We start from the raw sequence: 18,933 nt of genomic DNA, 5'->3' as shown, positions 1-18,933 counted from the left end.
CCAAGGCAATGAGGAACTCTCAGAAAACAACCAAAAAAATCATGGTACTATAAAGGAAAAATATTTGACTAAACAGTACGCAATAGTAACATACTTAACAAAGTCAACACTATTAATTTGACTGAAAATAAGATAAAACTTTATTAAAAATATGGAAATATAGGAAATGGCCAGGAAAGTGGTATAAATAAGCTAATAGGAAAAATCAACAGGATTTTCCTTAACAAGAAATCAACTGAGAATGTCTAAACTTAATAAATCAAGAAGTAACAGTATATTATTTACAAATACAGAGATTACTACCAGAAGAAGTAGCTAAAAGTTAAAAGCATTTACCTCTGAGGAGCAGCAATGAAGGGTTGGGAACTGCTGGCTTTTTTTTTTTAAGCTTTTGAATGTTAGCTGAACATTTCACTATGTGTGTGTGTGTATATTTTAGATTTTATTTATTTATTCACGATAGACAATAGAGAGAGAGGCAGAGACACATGAGGAGGGAGAAGCAGGCTCCATGCCAGGAGCCCAACGCAGGACTCGATCCCCAGACTCCAGGATCACGCCCTGGGCCAAAGGCAGGCGCCAAACCGCTGAGCCATCCAGGGATCCCCTGTGTATATTATTTTAATTAAAAACATTAAAAACCACTTATTTTTAAACAAAGAAGAAACATCCTCAAAAACAGCTGGCAACAGAGAGAAGGCAGAAATATTTCATTTAAATAAATGAAATATTTATTTAAAGTACCATAGTACAGATCCATTTCAAATAAACAGGCCCATATATTTCTCAATAGTCCTCAAGCAATTGTATAATTGCACAGGAAAACTATTCATTTTTGTAAAGAAATAATATTAAAACAAGTTCAATTGTTTTCAGTCCACTCTGTTTAACAGGCAAAGAAAAACGATGTATTTGGAAATATTCTAATGAAAAAACGCTTAAAATAGTAAAAATTTATTACCTAAAGGAAAATGCTTTGGATATCTATAATATAAACATGTTAATTCCAAATAAGGATTACTGAGATACTAATGATCAATTTCAGACTTTCCTCTTCTTCATTTCAAGAGCCATCAAACTAGTTTTCTTAGACTGCTTGGGCTGGTTTGGGCCAGGATCTCGTCAATATGTAGTCTGCCAGTGATGTAGGCAAATAAGATAAAGGAATGAAGAAAAACTGAGAATCCCAACCAGCTGAATATCGAGTGCGGGGATGCACAGATGTCAAAGCATGTTCCATGCAGTCAGTGACCAGGTTCAGGTTTGTGCTACATTTCAAGAGCCCTTGTTTGACGCCATTGTGATCTGTATACAAAAAGAGAAATGACGGTTAGCGATCTTACTCCCTGTGGTTTTGGGTTTTTAAGATTTTATTTATTTATCTGAGAGAGAGAGAGAGAGAGAATAAGTGGGGGACAGGGGCTGAGGAAGGAGAAGCAGACTCTCTGCTGAGCACAGGGAGCCCATCCCAGGACAGGGGCTCCATCCCAGGACTCTGAGGTCACAACCTGAACCAAAAGACACCTAACCAATTGAGCCACCCAGGCGTCCCAATCTTTGCATTTTAATGTTAAGATCCTGTTATACTCTCATAGAAGTCTAACTACATTTTATTTCTACAAGAATTAGGCTGATTAGATCTATGCTTCCCAGTGACAGCCACTAGCCAAATGTAGTTACTGAACTTAAAATATAGCTAGTATAACTAAAAATGGAATTTAAAAATTTTAATTTTAAAACTCAAATCCATTGTTGTAAAACGTTTTAGTATTTTTGGAATAACAGAGATATGTGAATCTACCTTTGCAACTGGAAAGTTTTTAAATCTTGTTGAGATATAATTAATATACCATAAAATTCAGCCATTTATTTTTTTTTTAAGATTTATTTATTTATTCATAAGAGACACAGAGAGGGAGAAGCAGGTTCCCTGCAGGGAGCCCGATGCGGAACTTGATCCCACATCCCGGGATCAAACCCTGAGCCAAAGGCACATGCCCAACCGCTGAGCCACCCAGGCATCCCAAAATTCAGCCATTTAAAGTGAAATCAATGGCTTTTAGTATATTCAGAGTTATGTAACATCACCACAGTCTAAGTGTACAACATTCTTATTATCCCCAGAAGAAAACTTATACCTCTCAGCATCACCAACCCAGCTGTAGGGTTGCTGTCTCTGTGGATTGCCTTTTCTGGACCTTTCATATACATAGAATTACACATTGTAATCCTTTGGGACTGGCTTCTTTTCACTAAGCAAAACGTTCTCAAGCCAAACATTCTCAAGCCTCTTCCAGGCTGTAGCATGTATCAGTACTTCATTCCTTTTTATTGCCAAAAAATATCCTATTGTATGACTATTGTCTTTTGCGTACCCAGTCATCAGTTGATGGACATTTAAGTAGTTTCTGCTTTTGAGATATTATGAATAATACTGCTGGCAACACTAAATTTTCTTAATCTATAGATGAAGTATTTCCTAGGAAAATTTAGCATCCAAGTTGAAATATGCTGTAAATGTAAAATATGTACCGATTTTCAAAGACTAATAAGAAAAAAGAATATAAAATACCTTAACAACTTTATATTGATAATAAATACTGAAATGATAGTATTTTGGATATGTACAATTAAATAAACTGGATTAGAATTAATTAATTTCACTTGTTTCCTTTTCTTGAAGTGGCAACTAGAAAATTTAAGATTACATATACAGCTCTCGTTATATTTCTATTGGATAGCACTGTAAATTATCCTGATCCATGACAACTCTATGAACATTTCAACTCCTTTTAAATCATGAAATATATATATCTTTTTATATCTATATATACTTTCATGTATAGCCACTACAATAAATTCTATTTTCCTCTTAATTTCTATCATCAAACTGTATGTATCCAGAGGGGGAAAAATTCCCAATACACAGTTTAAAACCTTAGATGGGGAAGAGTTTACAGCTATGGCTGGCCCTGGCATGCTGGGAACTAGCGAGTTCGGAAAAGCTCAGGCACTGTTGTGTGCCAGTTTTTTCCTGATCCACTTTTTCTCCCCTGTGCTAATGATGACCCTCTTGGGCCGTATGCGCCCAGAAGACAGTGCTGCAGGTCAGGAGTCTTCTGTTCGACTTCTGTCTACCTCCTTTTCGCTGGATGACAATACCACTCAAAGCCAGCGACAAGGCTGCTGCTACCCTACTCATCACGGGGTCCCTTTATGAAAGGAGAGCTGCTCCATTTGGCCTTGGCAAGTTGTTGACTTCTCTGTGTGAAGAAAAAGCATTGCTTCTCCCAGGAAGATGGAACCCCACACCAATGTGCCTAACTTACTTCTATGAAGATGACTGCCTTGCACCCACTCCCAAACTGCCTTCTCTTCCAGGTCATAAGAATGACATTCTTACAAGAAATTGAACCATCTCACTCCAATGAAGCTCCTGAGACCTGCATATGAGGTCTAGTCTCTGGACACAGTCAATAAGGCCCTGCAAAGCTAGCCCTCACCCACTTCCCTCTGCCCACACACAGCCTTCCTCTTCCTACAATAAGACATGGAGTTTGCGGTTGGGCCCTTTGTTACCAAAAGGGTGGACAATACTGAAGGCTGGACTTTAGTTGTGCAGGCCTCTCACACCAGCCCCACCAAACTACAGAGGGCCACACAAGATCCAGAGGTACCATGCCTCTAACCATGTAATCCCTCCCTCCTGCTCAGGTGGCCAGGCCCACAGGTGACAAAGCAGCACAAGCCTTGGTCCTTGGCTATCTATATAACCTCTTCCTCGGGACGCCTGGGTGGCTCAGTGGTTGAGTGTCTGCCTCTGGCTCAGGGCGTGGTCCCGGAGTTCTGGGATCGGGTCCCGCATTGGGCTCCCTGCATGGAGCCTGCTTCTCCCTCTGCCTATGTCTCTGCCTCTCTATCTGTGTCTCTCATGAATAAATAAAATCCTTTAAAAAAAAAATAAATAACCTCTTCCTCAGCCATGGCAGCCATCACCAACAACCATGAGAGCACTGGGACTTTCCCAAACCCCTCCTGTCCTGGGAAGGTTTTGCTTAAGGACCTCTGCTCTCAGAGGACCTACCAACCATTCTCACCAACCCTCTTTTTCCCTTCTCATGCAAGGTTATCTATTATCCCATCCAAAAAAAAAGCTCACGAGCATCAAAGAACTTCTGTCCATAGGCTTCCTTAATATGCGTGGGGACTTCTTCCCAGGCTTGCTTTAGTCTCTCTAGGCACCACGCCACATGTGTCATTCCGGTCCTGAAGTAGCCGGGTTCAACTATGCTGATTTTCACCCCAAAATGTCGAAGCTCACGCCTGAAAATAAAAACCCTCGATTTAACTCTTTTGATTGAAAGACACCACAATTTCAACGCTCTCAGGGAGGAAAACAAAAAAGAACAAGTTTATAAAAACATCTCTACTGAATATTTTAAAGGATAAAGAAATGGAGAGGAAAAAAATTTTTTAGTATCTCTAGGTCCAACAAATCGGGACATGATCATACAAACTACCATAACCATTCAATTCTACATCCACTCTTTTCAGAGTTATTAAGTACCTGCATAATAAAGAAAGTTAGCATTCTTTTTTTATTTTTTTAAATTTTTATTTATTTATGATAGTAACAGAGAGACAGAGAGAGAGAAAGAGGCAGAGACACAGGCAGAGGGAGAAGCAGGCTCCATGCACCGGGAGCCCAACGTGGGATTCGATCCCGGGTCTCCAGGATCGCGCCCTGGGCCAAAGGCAGGCGCCAAACCGCTGCGCCACCCAGGGATCCCGAAAGTTAGCATTCTTATGACAGATATTGTGCTAAGTATTTCACATGCATGATCTCAGAAAATTAAGACTCAGTTGCTTGCCTCAAAAAGCTCACAGTGGGGGAGTCCAACAAGTAAGCAAATAATTGTCATACAACTCAAAAGAATTATAAAGGAGAGGTATTCGGGGGGCTATATAAGTAGAGAGGAGGAGGCAGACAGATTTCTGAGGGAGTCAGAGAAGGCTTCAGTGAGGAGAGAATGTTTCAGTAGAGCCTTGAAGGATAAAGAGGGAATTTCTGAGTAAAGAAAGGGGATGAACATAATACCAAGTAGTGGAATTGTATCCACAAGAGCATGGGCTTCTGAAAAATCGCCATATATTCAAAGACTACAAGAGACCATTAGTGGAATATGACATGGGCATTAAGATTACAAGTCACTGGTCGCTCTAGAATACTCAGGTTAGTTCAACAAACAGTTCCAAAATATTTATCAGGGGCTGAGTATGTAGTAGCAGGTATGGGGCTAGGTGCTGCCTTCACCAAGTGAAGGAAGATGGCATCGTGACCACAGTGGAGGTATCCTCTAGGTGTTTAGGAGACAGTGATGAGGGGTGCTCCCTAATCTAGAGGTTCAAGTAGCCTCACTGGAGAAGGTGAAGCCCAAGCTGATATCAAGAAGAAATGTTTGAGGAACACCTGGGTGGTTCAGCGGTTGAGCGTCTGCCTTTGGCTCAGGGCGTGATCCCGGGATCCAGGATCGAGTCCTGCATCGGGCTCCCCATGGGGAGTCTACTTCTCCCTCTGCCTGTGTCTCTGCCTCTCTCTGTGTGTCTCTCGTGAATAAATAAATAAATCTCTTTTTTTAAAAAAGAGAAATGTCTGAAATAATAATCCATAAGACAGTAAAACACAAAGCATCATGACCCTCTAAGCAGTGAGTGACTGGTCCTCAAAGTGTGGTCCCCAAATAAATGGCAACACCAGCATCTGGGAGCCTGTTAGAAATACAAATTATTGGGCTCTAGTCTAGATTTATAAAGTCAGAAACTCTGGGGGTGAGACCCGACAATCTGTTTGAATAAGTCGTCCAAGTGGCTCTGAGACATCCTAGAGGTTAAAAACCACTGTTCTAAAGGAAAAGCCTCCCTTTATCAAAGCAAAACCTAAAACTTTCCGTGGTAGAGCCTCAGTGAAAGATCCTCCAGGTGCCAGCGTGTGCTGGAGAAGAGAGGGCTATGCAAGCCAGTGGCACCTCTGCCCTAAGATTTCACTTCCCCTTGCAGCTTCCTCACTGTGATCCCCATCACAACACAACATCTACATTCCCTTTAAAACTCCAACTCAAATGTGGGACAGAACTTCCTTTCCCTGTTCCGCCTTAGCACAATTAAGGCACATTGCAATTTTCTAAAGGAATTTGTGATTTGAACATTGGAAGGACATTCTTTGCTCTTGGTCTGCGAATGAGTCAAGGGGTCCGAGACACCAGTCATGAGTGGTGGTAAACCAGCAGAAGCAGCCACGTGGGGGCAGGCAGAACGTCAGTTAGGCTGCAGGCCAGGCAAGGTGCCTGCTACACGGTGACGACTCACATGACTTCCTCAGGTATTTCCCTATTCTCTTCCTAGGCAGATAGTACAATGTGTGTGTTATAAGAGATATCTACCAGTTATGGCACATGGTGGCTCAGTAACGGCCCCCAGAGATCCCTGGAACCTATAAATGTCACCCAATGTGGCACTTTGCAGTTGTGATTAAATTAAGCATCTTGAGATAGGGAGATTATGCTAGATAATTTGGGTGTGCCCTTAGTGCAATCACAACTATCCTTATAAGCGACACAGAGGCAGATCTGAAGGCCCATAGGGGATGAGAAGGCAATGTGACCTTGGAGGCAGAGACTGGAGTGATGTAGTCACAAGCCAAGGAATGCTGAAAGCCACCAGAAACTGGAAGAGGCAAGGAACAGATTCTCCCCGAGAGCCTTCAGAAGGCACCTGGCCCTGACAACAACGTGATTTTGGCCCAGTAACACTGATTTCAGACTTTGGCCTCCAGAACTGTGAGGAAACGAATATGTGTTGCTTTCAATGTGTATGGGACACCTGGCTGGCTCAGTCAGTAGAGCATGCGATTCTTGATCTTGGGGTTGTGAGTTCGAGCCCCACGTTGGGTATGGAGATTACCTAAAAAAAATTAAGTCTTTTTTTTCTTTAAAAAAAGATTATATTTATTCATTCATGAGAGAGAGAGAGAGAGAGAGAGGCAGAGACACAGGCAGGGGGAGAAGCAGGCTCTATGCAGGGAGCCTGACATGGGGCTCAATCCGAGGACTCCAGGATCACGACGTGGGCTGAAGGCAGCGCTAAACCACTGAGCCACCCAGGCATCCCTAAAAAAGTTAAGTCTTAAAAAAAAGTTACAGTAGCTATAGGAAGCTAATCCATAGTGCCTAAAAATATTCACAGCTCATATCCAATAACTGCCCTAAAGTCAGCCCCCACTAATGGGGAGACTAAGCAGCAATATTTCGTGCCATGTGACTACACCATCATGTCCACAGCTAACTGGACCAGGGAAGGTACTGGATGGGGAGGAAAGCCCTGCCTGGGATGGGATGGCTCTGCCTGTTATTACCTGTGTTATGACTATGAAGACTTACTAACCTCTGTGCCCCAGTTTCCTCACACCTACAATAAAGATACAAATAATACCTTCCTCATTGGGTTGCTGTGAAAATTAAATGACCTGCTAGATGTCAAGTACCTACAACAGTGTCTGGCACAACAATAAGTACACAAAAATGTCACGTAAGAAGTCACTTGGCACACACAGAAAATAAACACAGCTGATAGAGTCGTCTCTCTTGGGAATGAAAATGTAAAGGGAAATATAAAAAGGAAGAAGCTGACAGAGCAACATGAAGCTAAAACACTGCCTGAAAAAAAGCCAGGAGGTAGAGGCAGGGCCAATTAAGGGCTGTGGTGAACTGAAGTCCTAAGAAAAGAAGTTCTTAGATAAAGAAAAGATATACAAAAAAAAAAAAAAAATAGAAAAGATATACAGAGTAAGGAGATGAGCGCCCAGAGAGAGAGAGAGAGAGAGTCTCACCAGGGAGAGACAAGGCCAGGCTCACGTTAAGGAGGAAGGAGGACAGTCACCTTCTCTTCAGAAATGAAATTTCATCAAAGATAACTCTTGAGAATTAAAGTGTGATTGGTGGCAGGAGACAAAGACCTAGGGTCGAAACACAGTTATGCCAAACCCTGGTTGTGGCAGGTGAACTTGGGAAAAGAGATTTAAATCTGAGCCTCAGTTTCCTTTTTTTTTTTTTTTTTTTTAAGACTTTGTTTATCTATTTGACAGAGAAAGAGGGAGAGCACATGCAGCAGGAGCGGCAGGCAGAGGGAGAGGCTAAATCCCAGGACCCTGGGATCACGACCTGAGCTGAAGGCAGACGTTCAACTGATTGAGCCACCGAGGCGCCCACGAGCCTCAGTCTCCTATATAAAACAGACTAGTAATAATATCTACAAATCAAGATTTTTAGAGTAATGAAACGGGATAATGTAGGTGAAAGCAATCAGCACAATGGCTAAAACATATTTAAGTGCTCAAGAGTTGCTTTTGTTTTAACTTAAGAGCATTACCTCAGAGTATCTGAAAAGGCTTCTACTCCGTACTTGGAGCTACAGTAGGCTCCTCCAAAGAAAGCAAGTCTTCCCAGAATGCTGGAGACGTTAACAATCCTCCCCCGTGCTCTCCTCAGCAAGGGAAGCATGCTTAAGGTCACTTCAATCAAACCAGTGAGGTTCACTTTGAAGACATCCACATAGGCCTCTATCTTCAGCCACTCGCTGTAGCAATGTGGGTGAAAAATGCCTGCATTGTTGACCAGGCCCCAGAGACCTAGAACAAAGTCAAAGCAGAAGTTCAGTTTCAAACAAAACTGACAAACTTTTTACCTTAATCATCTTCCTGCTGACAACTAAAAAAATGTTGGACAAAATATATTCTCTAATGTTTCTGAGTCCATCAGTTTATAACAAGAAAGTATAGAAAGGTCAGGCCAAAAACTAAGAAAAGGCGGGAATCCAGAAACAATAAAGAGGACACTGATACCAGCTTTGATTTGAGGGAATTTGCCAACCAATGTGAATACGGGTTTCGGTATTTATAGCCTCAATAAGATATGAAGTCCAGAGCCCACCTAAGGTAGGGATTCTAATAAAAAATAGTTTCTTCAGGACACCTGAGTGGCTCAGTGGTTGAGCATCTGCCTTTGGCTCAGGGCGTAATCCTGGGGTCCTGGGATCGAGTCCTGCATCAGGCTCCCTGCAGGGGGCCTGCTTCTCCCTCTGCCTGTGTCTCTGCTTCTCTTTCTGTGTCCCTCATGAATAAATAAATAAAATCTTAAAAAAACAAACAAACAAACAACTATGAGTAGATAGGATCTATTCAGCATTTGTTGAGCCCTTAACAGGTACCAGAGAATATGCCAGAAACTGGAAGTACAATAATGGGTAAGGAAGGCCCATGTCTTCAAGGTAGCTCACACTCTAACAGATGGGAAACCAGTAACAATACAACAGAAATAAACTGCAAGGCACAGCACAGAGGCTGTAACTCCCCAGAATTCCTGACTCTGCCTGGGATACATCCTCAGAGAGGATATAATACGTTGAAGTCAACTTTCAAGTCAATCTCTTAAAAAATTAAACCTCCTGCAACCCAGCAAAACAATGTTATTGCTAGTCTGCAACTCCTGGGGTGAAGAGAGGTTTAGGAAGGTCAATGAAAAAGATCTATGGAATCAGAAAACAAGAGGGAGAGACAGGAAGGGGAATGAAGAGGATCTGGATAAAAATTAAACTTAGAAGTGAAGACTCGTGGGGTGCTTGGGTGGCTCAGTCAGTTCAGTGTCTGCCTTCAGCTCTGGTCATGATCCCAGGGGTCCTGGGATAGAGCCCTGACATGGGTTCCCTGCTCAGTGGGGAGTCTGTTCCTCCCTCTGCCCTTGTCCCTGTTCCTGCTCTCTCCTCTCTCAAATACATAAATAAAATCTTTAAAAAAAAAAAAAAGAAGTGAAGACTCATCCACAATTGCCAAAAACTGAAAACAACCAAGATGTCCTTCAGGAGGTGAATGACAAAAAACTGCTATACATACAGTGGAATATTATTCAGTAATAAAAAGAAATGAGCTATCAAGCCACAGAAAGACAAGTAGGAAGCTTAAATGCATGTTGCTAGTTGCAAGAAGCCATTTCAAAAGGCCATATATACAATGTGATTCCAACCAAATGACATTCAGGAAAAGGCAAAACTACGCAGACAGGAAAAAGATGAGTAATTGCCAGGATTCGCAGGGTTGGAGGGCACAGATGGCAACCAGGTGGAACACAGGATCTTAGGGCAGTGAAACTATTCTATATCATACTATATGGTGGATACATGTTATTTGACATTCAGCAAAACCCACAGAATTGTACAATACAAACTGGACCATAATGTAAACTATGGACTTTAGTTAATGATAACATATTAATATTGGCTCATCAAATGTAATAAACGTATCACACCAATGTAACATGTTAATAATAGAGGAAACTGTAAGAGGGGTTGTATATGGGAACTGTGTACTCACTTTGAATTTTTCTGTCAATCTACAATATCTCTAAGAAATACAGTCTATCGATCAGAAAAAAATATTTTTTAGAAAGAAATGGACCAAAGGCTGACTTCAAAGAATGACTATGTATTTCTAAATATATGTATATATTATTATTTTTTTTTAATTTGAGAGAGAGAGTATAAGCAATGGGAGGAGCAAACAGAGAGGGAGAAGCAGATTCCCCAACAAGCAGGGAGCCCAACACAAGACTCAATCCCAGGACCTGGAATCATGACCTCAGCCAAATTTGGACTCTTCACCGACTGAGCCATCCAGGGGCCCAGGAATGACTATATTTTAAATGGTAGCAAAGGGGGAAAGAATCAGTTTCTTAAGAATACCTTGAAAATTGTTTAAACATAAATAACTATGTTATAAATACCCCACTGACAAGGTGAAATAATAGCTTCAAATCTATTCAGCTCATTTTTCAAGGTAAACATTGTTAAGGAAATGAAACACTACCAAAGAGCACGATCATCTTTCAAATGAAAAAGACAGCCTGCTGTCTTTTAAGCCCTGCTTTTGAGATTTTATATAGAGAGAGAAAATTTTAACATCTTCATGCCCAAGTAAATAAAAGGAGAAAATACTTCTCCATACCTCTGTCCCCCACACGCTCCTCCACCCACTGGGTGGCCGCCAAGATGCTCTCTGTCTTGGTGACATCCAGGATCACCGTGTCCAGCCTGTCTGACGTCTGGCTTCTCAGCTGCTGGGCCCCCTTCTCCGTCAGACATGCAGCCAGCACCCTCAAGCCTCGCAGGTCCAGCTGCCGGGCCAGCAGGTTCCCGAAGCCCGAGTCACAGCCCGTGATGAAGACGTACTTGTCATGGAGGTGGCTCACCACCTGTCTCTCCCGGTACCAGCGCAGGAGGCAGTACAGGCCCACGAGGACTGCCAGGGACCACCACATGGTGAGGGGACCTCCTTCCCCTTCAAAAGAAAGAGAATGGCTTTTATTTCATTTTGTCCTTTTCTCTTTAACCAATTATCTATTATCTACATGTCAGGCATTGCACCAGGTGTTGGGGACTCCATAGTCACTAATGCTCAAGGAGCCACAATCTACAGAGGGGATCGGAGGTAACCAGATGAGTGCAATGCAGTGAGGTGAGTGCCATAGCAATATAAACGCAGTCTAATGAGGCTGCAAAGGAGTATGACCACTGCCTACAAAGTTAGAAATGGCTTCACGGACACAGTGATTTTGGAACTAATTCCTATAAGAGTTCAAAAAGTAGACCCAGATGAAGGGCATTCCAGGCAGCAGTAGTGTGTACATGAACGAAATGGTGAGCAGCGTAACTTCCTGATGCCTACGAGCAGTTCAGCACGGTGCGGTACAGAGCACAGAGAGGCAGGAAAGGCTCAGACCATGATGGTCCTTGTGGACCACACTAAGGAATCTGGACATTATCTTGTTGCTATTATTGGGAAGTATTAAATTAAGGAGTAAAATGAACAGATTTAGCTTTAGAGAGATCTGTCTCACAGTGGGAGTAGAAGGTATATTTAACAGGGCTTTGAGGAAGGCAAAGAGACCAGTTAAGAGACCCAACTGTTTGGGTGAAATAGAGCAGCCAAAGCAGTTTGTAGCGCAGCCCTGGTGGCTTAGTGGTTTAGCGCCGCCTTCCGCCCAGGGTGTGATCCTGGAGACCTGGGATCGAGTCCCACGTCAGGCTCCCTGCATGGAGCCTGCTTCTCCCTCTGCCTCTCTCTCTCTCTCTCTCTGTGTGTGTCTCTAATAAATAAATAAAATCTTAAAAAAAAAGCAGTTTGTAAATAAAGACCAATTAAGATGCCTTGTTAAAATAAGTGTTCAAAGATGCCCACATTTCTTCATGTAGTTCTAGAGAAAGAGCCACCATTTGGGGGGCAATCTTTAGTGTTGGGTGAAGTAACATATGATTTGTAAGCACATAACCACTAACAAAGATGGATGTGAGCCCACTAGGACATTGGAAGGCCTGGATGACACCTGCATGACACCTGCATGAGGTGACTCTGCCATTCAAAATCTCTGGCTTGGCATTCAGGCCTTCCCAGCGGTCTGGCCCTTGACTTACTCCTTAGGCTTCTTTCTTGCCACATCTCTCTTGCACCCTATTTTTCAATCATAACTAGCAGCTTTCAGTACACAATTCACAGTACAGGCTTTTCACACCACAGTAGACAATTCTCTCAACAATTCCTTTCTTCCAGCCCTAATCCATTTGACAAATAATGCTCATCTGTTAATACTTAGCTGAATCATCATTTTTCATTCAAGAAACATCAATTCAATATCTACTACGAGTCAGACACAATGTTAGGCACTGATAAACAACAGTAAACCCAACAATGTTCCATTATTCATTGAATTCACCATCTAAGTGTGAAGGCCAACAAGAAAAAGCAATGGAACAGAATTAAGGACAAGATGCGCTTGGCAGATCTGAGGTTTCTTGAGAGAGTAAAATAGAAGTTGATATCTAAAGGATAATAAAACAATAATAATAAATACAATAGCTAACAACAATAGCATAACACTTGCTGTGTATCAGGACCTTCTCTAAGCATTTCCCATATATTAACTCACTGAATTCTCACAACAGCACTCTATGGCACAGTCCTGTCCTAGCCCTGTGTTAGGTTCAAATGCCAAAACAATTAGTATTGCAAGTGATTCAGTGGGGGAAAAGGGAGGAGTGCAGGAGTGCAGGAGTAGATGGTAATGCGGGTGTGAAAGGAGAGAGAGAAGGGAGGATTTGAGAGGAAACTCCTTAAAGTGTAGGACAGCCTACACTTTAGGAAGGTCTCAACCAGGCCAGAGGGGGGCCCTTGAGCACAGACTGCCCAGTAGAATCCTGCACTGGGCAGAACTTGCTGGGCTCTACTGCTGCTGCCATGCCCAGTCACTGGCTGGGGGTGCCCAGAAGTGTGCCTCAGTATACATTCCATAGCCGATCCAAAAGCAACAGCTGGAGGCTGCCAGTCAACTGCACTCCTTAAAGCAAAAAAGACATCTGAGTAATGCACCTCCACAACTGCCACATTACTTTATAGATGAGCACTGAGAGATTAAGGATAGCTCAGGCAAAGTGGTGGGGAGAGTGGTCCAGGCATAAGATTTTCTTGACCCCTCTTGACCTGACCCCTGGTCTGACAAAATGGACTGCTTCCTTCCTGGCATCCCCACCGCAGCCTGCACTTGAGTGGATCGTGGCACTCACCAACTTGTTGCAAGGCTTCCTCCCACTTTTAGATGAACACCCTGGAGAGCCCAGGGTTGTGTATTCATCTGCACCTGGCACAGTAAATGGTACACAGTCGGTGCTATGTTGTTAAGACAAATGCTGTTAGATAAATTAAATGAAAATATCCCGAGGTGGGGGTGGGGGTGGAGGGACAAAGGGAGAAAAGAACAACAGGAAGAATGAGCCAGAGAAGTAATAGAAAGAAAGCCCAAGGAAACCAACGTTAGAGGGGCTTCATGAGGATCAACTTCGCAGCATGGAGGTTCACTGAATACTAGAAGGTTACTGACGATCGAAACAAGACTCTTAGGGAGTTAAGAGTAAAGACGCCAGCCTGCAGTGGGCTGATGGATGGACTGGAGGGCAGAAAGTAGAGCCTTTCAAAAGAGTCTGGGAAAGAGAGGAAAGAAGGCAATAGCTCTAGAGGAATGAAGGGTTATGATACTGTGATTTATAATAAAATATATACATATGGTCTTTGTTCATTTCTGGCACAATGTTCCTAAAACACTTGGAATTTCCTAAGTGAGGAGAACACGAAGCTGTCTTATCATGTAAATGAGGTTACTTTGCAAACCGCACCTAAGGATGAGGGAAGCAATAATGTGATTGGAGGGTTGGAAGGAACCCCACCCACTCCTCCACCTCTGGGAAGGGGAAAGGGGCTGGAGATTGAGTCCAATCACCAATGACCGATGATTTAAATCAATAATGCCTATGTAATGAAGCTTCCATAAAAAAGCAAAAGAATGGGGTTCAGAGAGCTTATGAATTGGTGAACACTTGGGAGATTCCGGAAGGGCTACATGCTTAGAGAGGGCATGCAAGCTCTTACCCACTCCTTGCTCTAGGCATCTCTTCCATCTAGCTGTTCCTAACTTATATCCTTTTATAATAATCCAGTAATCTAGTACATACAATATTTTTGCAAATTTTTTTTAAATTCCAGTATAGTTAACATGCAGTGTTATATTAGTTTCAGGTATACAATATGTGATTCGACAATTCTATACATCACCTGGTGCTAATCATGTTAAGTGTACTCTTTATCCTTTTCACCTATTTCACCCACCCCCACCAACCCCCCCTCTGGTGACCTTTAGTTTGTTCTCTATAGTTAAGCGTTTCTATGAGTTTGGTGAGGAACTCTAGTAAATTAATATAACTCAAAAAGGGGATCACTGGAACTTCCAATGTGTAACCAGTCGGTCAGAAGCACGGGTGCTAACCTGGCTGGTAACTGGCATCTGCAGTTGGGGGGGAGGAGGACTGTCTTGCAGGACTGAACCTTTAACCTCTGGGATTTGATGCTATCTCCTGGTAGACAGTGATGATGTGGGAAACAAAGCAGAAGGAAAATTATTAGATTTCCTTATTATTTACAATCCCTTGACAAGTCCTTGAAACAGACAGAGTGATGTGCCTCTAGGGATTCAGCTGCCTAAATGTTAGTATTTTGCTAAGAGCAAAAGGCAATCTTAGCCCAGGACCCTGAAGCCTTCTTTAACATATAAAAATCCCTTTGGAAATGTCCTTTATCTCTACCTCCCAAGATACTTGTTGGCAATCATCCCCCAGCCATTTGAACCACTGGTAAGCATCTGAAGGGTCTCATGACTCAGGTTTTATCAGACAGTAATAAATGACCTTTTCCCAACAATAGATAGCCCCCTCAAGGTCCTGGAAACTTTGCTACCAAAATTCCTTAGAGACTTATGATATCCCCAGCCCCTTCCCAACTTGAGAGTATATAAACTGCCACCCCTAATAACCCCATTGCAGCTCTTTCTGTCCACAGGCCCTGCCCCTGCCCCCATGCTTTCATAAAACCACCTTTTTGCCCCAAAGGCATCTCAAGAATTCTTCCTTGGCTGTTGGCTCTGAAGCCCAACATCTTTCCTACATCAATGTCTGAATGGAGCTGAACTGGAGGACACCCAGCTGGTGTCACAGAGAATTGCTTGTCAGCGGGGACAACACCCCTCCCCCTGCCAACACACTGTAACTGGGTGCAGAGCCACTCAGGGTGTAGGGGAGTAAAACTGAAGGAGCCAATGCGTGGGGAGAAAATAACTGACAGAGATGTTTAACGCTCCCTCCCTCTCTACACCTCTCTTCCCCTCTCCCTCTCCCTCCACCTCCCCACTCTTTCCCACCCCCAGCTTTCGGTCTTTTTCCAATCTGGGAGCTCTGAGTTCTCTAGCCCTTGCTTCCGTTCTGCCTTCCTGGCATTCTCTGGTGCACTCTACGGATGGCTTCAGCCTGCCTGTTTATTCACTAAAAGAGTAATTTCCTCACGCTAATCAAAGATGAAAATCCACTTCCCCATCAGAGAGCAGCTCAGGCTGCACCGACTCCCCGGGTCCTACTCTTCAAGCACCGCATACCCAGCAGCAAGAAGACAGCTGCAGAAGAGAGATGCCAGGCCAAACAGAATCGCCAGACGCCGGCCACACCTAAACGCGAGCTAAAGATGCCCTGACTGCTTCAAATATCAAACCCCAAGTGGTCTGCCTGTTTTACAACCATCCATCTGCAAAAGCCGGGCAATCACTTAGGCTTCCGCCTTTGACCCAGGAGATTTATAGACTGATATACTATTTCTGGATTTATCAACCCTAGACAATTTCAACCGACTTCCTGTTGAGGTAAGGGGAACTTAGCTCTTTCTCACACTACATCGTCAGTCTCTCTTTCTCATCCACATGATGCTACCTGGTTAATTTTCTTTAAGGAGTTTTGAAGTGCAACTCAGAAAACACCTTCCTAAACACATGCACAACTAAGATCTAACCATTTACTCCAGGCCTAACCCCACCCCCCACCCCACCCTCGTCTTCATCAGCATTTGAAGCTGCTCTCCCACAAAGATCTTGAAAGCTGAAACTGTCCTCTCTGACTACAGCCCTTTGTATCTTTAGGGCTCTTCCCCCTTCTTCCCTCACCTCTTCCGGTCTCTTTCCTCCTACTGTGCCCTCCCTTTCCTCCGTCTCTATTATTACAGTCCTCTTAAGGCTTACCGCCTTGTTCAGTGTAGGTCCCACGGCCAGCCACTTGAGGGATGTTTTACTGGCCTCCCAAAGCCTGTACCATCTGCCTTCCCTCACTGGCGGCTGTCAAAGGGCACAAGGGAATGGCCATAAAACAAACAAGTTATTTGTTGTCAATTTGTTATCAAATCAATGATAGGCCTCCTCGGCTGGACTTTCGCTGATACAAGGCAGACCTTCTGTTTGCCTGCATCTGACCCTTCCCTCCTGTTTTCCCAATAACACCCACTCCAAATCTTCTCTAACTTTCTCAATTTCCCAACTGCCCATTCACCGGGGTTCTTCTTCCACAGATGAGCTCCCTTCTTGCCTCCGCCAAAATCCAGACCAGCTCATCCTCCTTACAATTGAACCAATGGCCGGCACAATCTAATTCATACCCACATTTTACCTCTCCTTTCAGGCTGCCACATCCACAGAGGACATCCCCACTCTAAATGTCTCTTGATTCTGTCCTCTGGGCTGCCTCTTCTGTCTTCCTTCCTCCCTGAGACCAGGCTACCCTGCTACCCTCTAAATGACCATCCTCTCTTACCTCATATGGTCAAAATATTCAAAAAGCCTATGAACAGGTCCTCTGTTGTCCCACCACCCATTGTGTTCCCCAACCCCTTGTACTCCACCTCCCACTCCCATCACTCTCCAGAAACTCAGAGCTCACCAAGAACCTGGCAGCCAATCTTCAAGACCTTTTATCTCTCCTCCTTCTCTGATATCACTGCAATAGTTAGCACTTTCCTTTTTTCTAGTAATCTTACCTGATTCTCAGATTCCAACTGGCTCTTGGGTGAAGGAGGAGGTTGCTTTCAGATCACGCCAATGCCCTTGTTGGAGACTCTCTATGGCTCCCTATCACCCACAGATACAGTCAAAACTCCTCAGCGTGGCAAATAATTATAATAGTGAACAGTAATTAAGAACTTATCTTGTTCCAGGCACTGTTCAAAGCAACACATACATATGTGATCCTCATGCGACCACCTCGTGAGGTATGTGCAATCATTATGCCCATTTTTCAGGCGAGGACACCAAGGCACAAATTAAGGCAAAAATTAAGTGCATTGTCCAAAGTCAAACAGAAAATGAGTAGTAGAGACAGGATCAAGTATTCTCTCTCCCCTAGAAGACTTCCCATGGTCTGGCCCTGGTCTACTTTTCCCATTTAAGCTCCCTGCTCTCACAGGCAGAAGCCATCACCTGCTCCATCTTAACCACCCAATTCTGGGAACATGTTCCTCCCTTGACTTCTGAGATACTCCACTCTCCTGGTTCTCCTGCTTCCATCACAGTGCTCCTTCCCTTCCTCCTCCTCTGCCCTTCCCCTTCTTCCTATGCCCTAAATGCAAAGATTCCCCAATGTTCTGTCCCAGAATCCTTCCCTGCCTGTTCCTCACTCTCTCCTGGGCAATCTTATCCCCTCTCAACTCTCACTTCCACACAACTGCTCATATCTGTATCCCCAACCTGACCATTTTCTAAGGCCCTGTCCTGTATTTCTAATTTTCTTAAGTACTCTCCAGCCCGATACTCAATATACCCAAGATAGAACTCATCATCTTCTCTCTTAAAAGTGCTTCTCCTCCAGTATTCCCAATTTCTATTTGTATTACATTTTAGCCTTAATGTGCTGACATTCTCTTCCTTGCCACATATATTCCTTGAGATGAGGCTGTAGAGTCCGGCTCTGTTGTGTCTGGAGCACCTGTTCCCTCCTATTCACTCCTATGGCTGCATCCATTGTTCAAGCCTTCAACACTTAGTGCCTCTTGCTTGCCTATCATAGACGACTTCTCGCTGTCCCCATGGTGTCAGTCCCTTCCCCTCTCACCCACATGGTGCTGTCTGGTTAACTTCCCCAAAGCACGGCTCTGCTGATGTAACTCCATGTAAAGCATTGAACCTACTAAAAATATTCTAAGTCTAAAACCTTAGTTGGGTGTACAAGGCCTTCCATGATTAGGCCTCAAACTTATCTCCCTTTCCTCCCACTCATAGAGCCTATGTTGCAACCAAACGAAAGAACTGGCCGCTCTCCACCTAGTTGTGCTCTGGTCTGTCCATGCTCTTACCACTCCTTTTCCTGTAAATGCCCTTGTTGCTCTTCTCTGCACGTCAAATACTATCTTGTCCTCCCACAATGCTCAGCAATTCATACCTCCTCCATATAAAGCTCCCTCTGAAGCATCAACCAGCAGAT

General features: G+C 43.6%; 1 protein-coding gene across 9 annotated transcripts in view; it reads right to left on the bottom strand.

Moving 5' to 3' along the window:
- Positions 1–708: 708 nt before the first annotated feature.
- HSD17B6 (hydroxysteroid 17-beta dehydrogenase 6) overlaps positions 709–18,933 on the bottom strand; it is a 67,901-nt gene continuing 49,676 nt past the window's right edge. For 5 of the 9 annotated variants that reach the window (XM_072842832.1, XM_072842833.1, XM_072842829.1 and 2 more), the window contains 4 exons: positions 11,051–11,383; positions 8,425–8,683; positions 4,160–4,323; positions 709–1,305 (listed from right to left, as the gene is read on the bottom strand). In XM_072842832.1, the coding sequence (XP_072698933.1) occupies positions 1,088–1,305; positions 4,160–4,323; positions 8,425–8,683; positions 11,051–11,363 (954 nt within the window). In that variant the 5' untranslated portion in view covers positions 11,364–11,383 and the 3' untranslated portion in view covers positions 709–1,087. Of the gene's footprint in view, positions 1,306–4,159; positions 4,324–8,424; positions 8,684–11,050; positions 11,384–13,662; positions 13,737–14,915; positions 15,004–16,706; positions 16,828–17,127; positions 17,226–18,933 lie in introns of those variants that run through there. The other 4 variants (XM_072842835.1, XM_072842828.1, XM_072842831.1 and 1 more) reach the window with 4 other exon arrangements.

This window comes from Canis lupus, chromosome 11 (assembly GCF_048164855.1).
Source record: "Canis lupus baileyi chromosome 11, mCanLup2.hap1, whole genome shotgun sequence".
NCBI classification, from domain to species: domain Eukaryota; kingdom Metazoa; phylum Chordata; class Mammalia; order Carnivora; family Canidae; genus Canis; species Canis lupus.
This window is presented reverse-complemented; position numbering and strand designations above follow the sequence as displayed.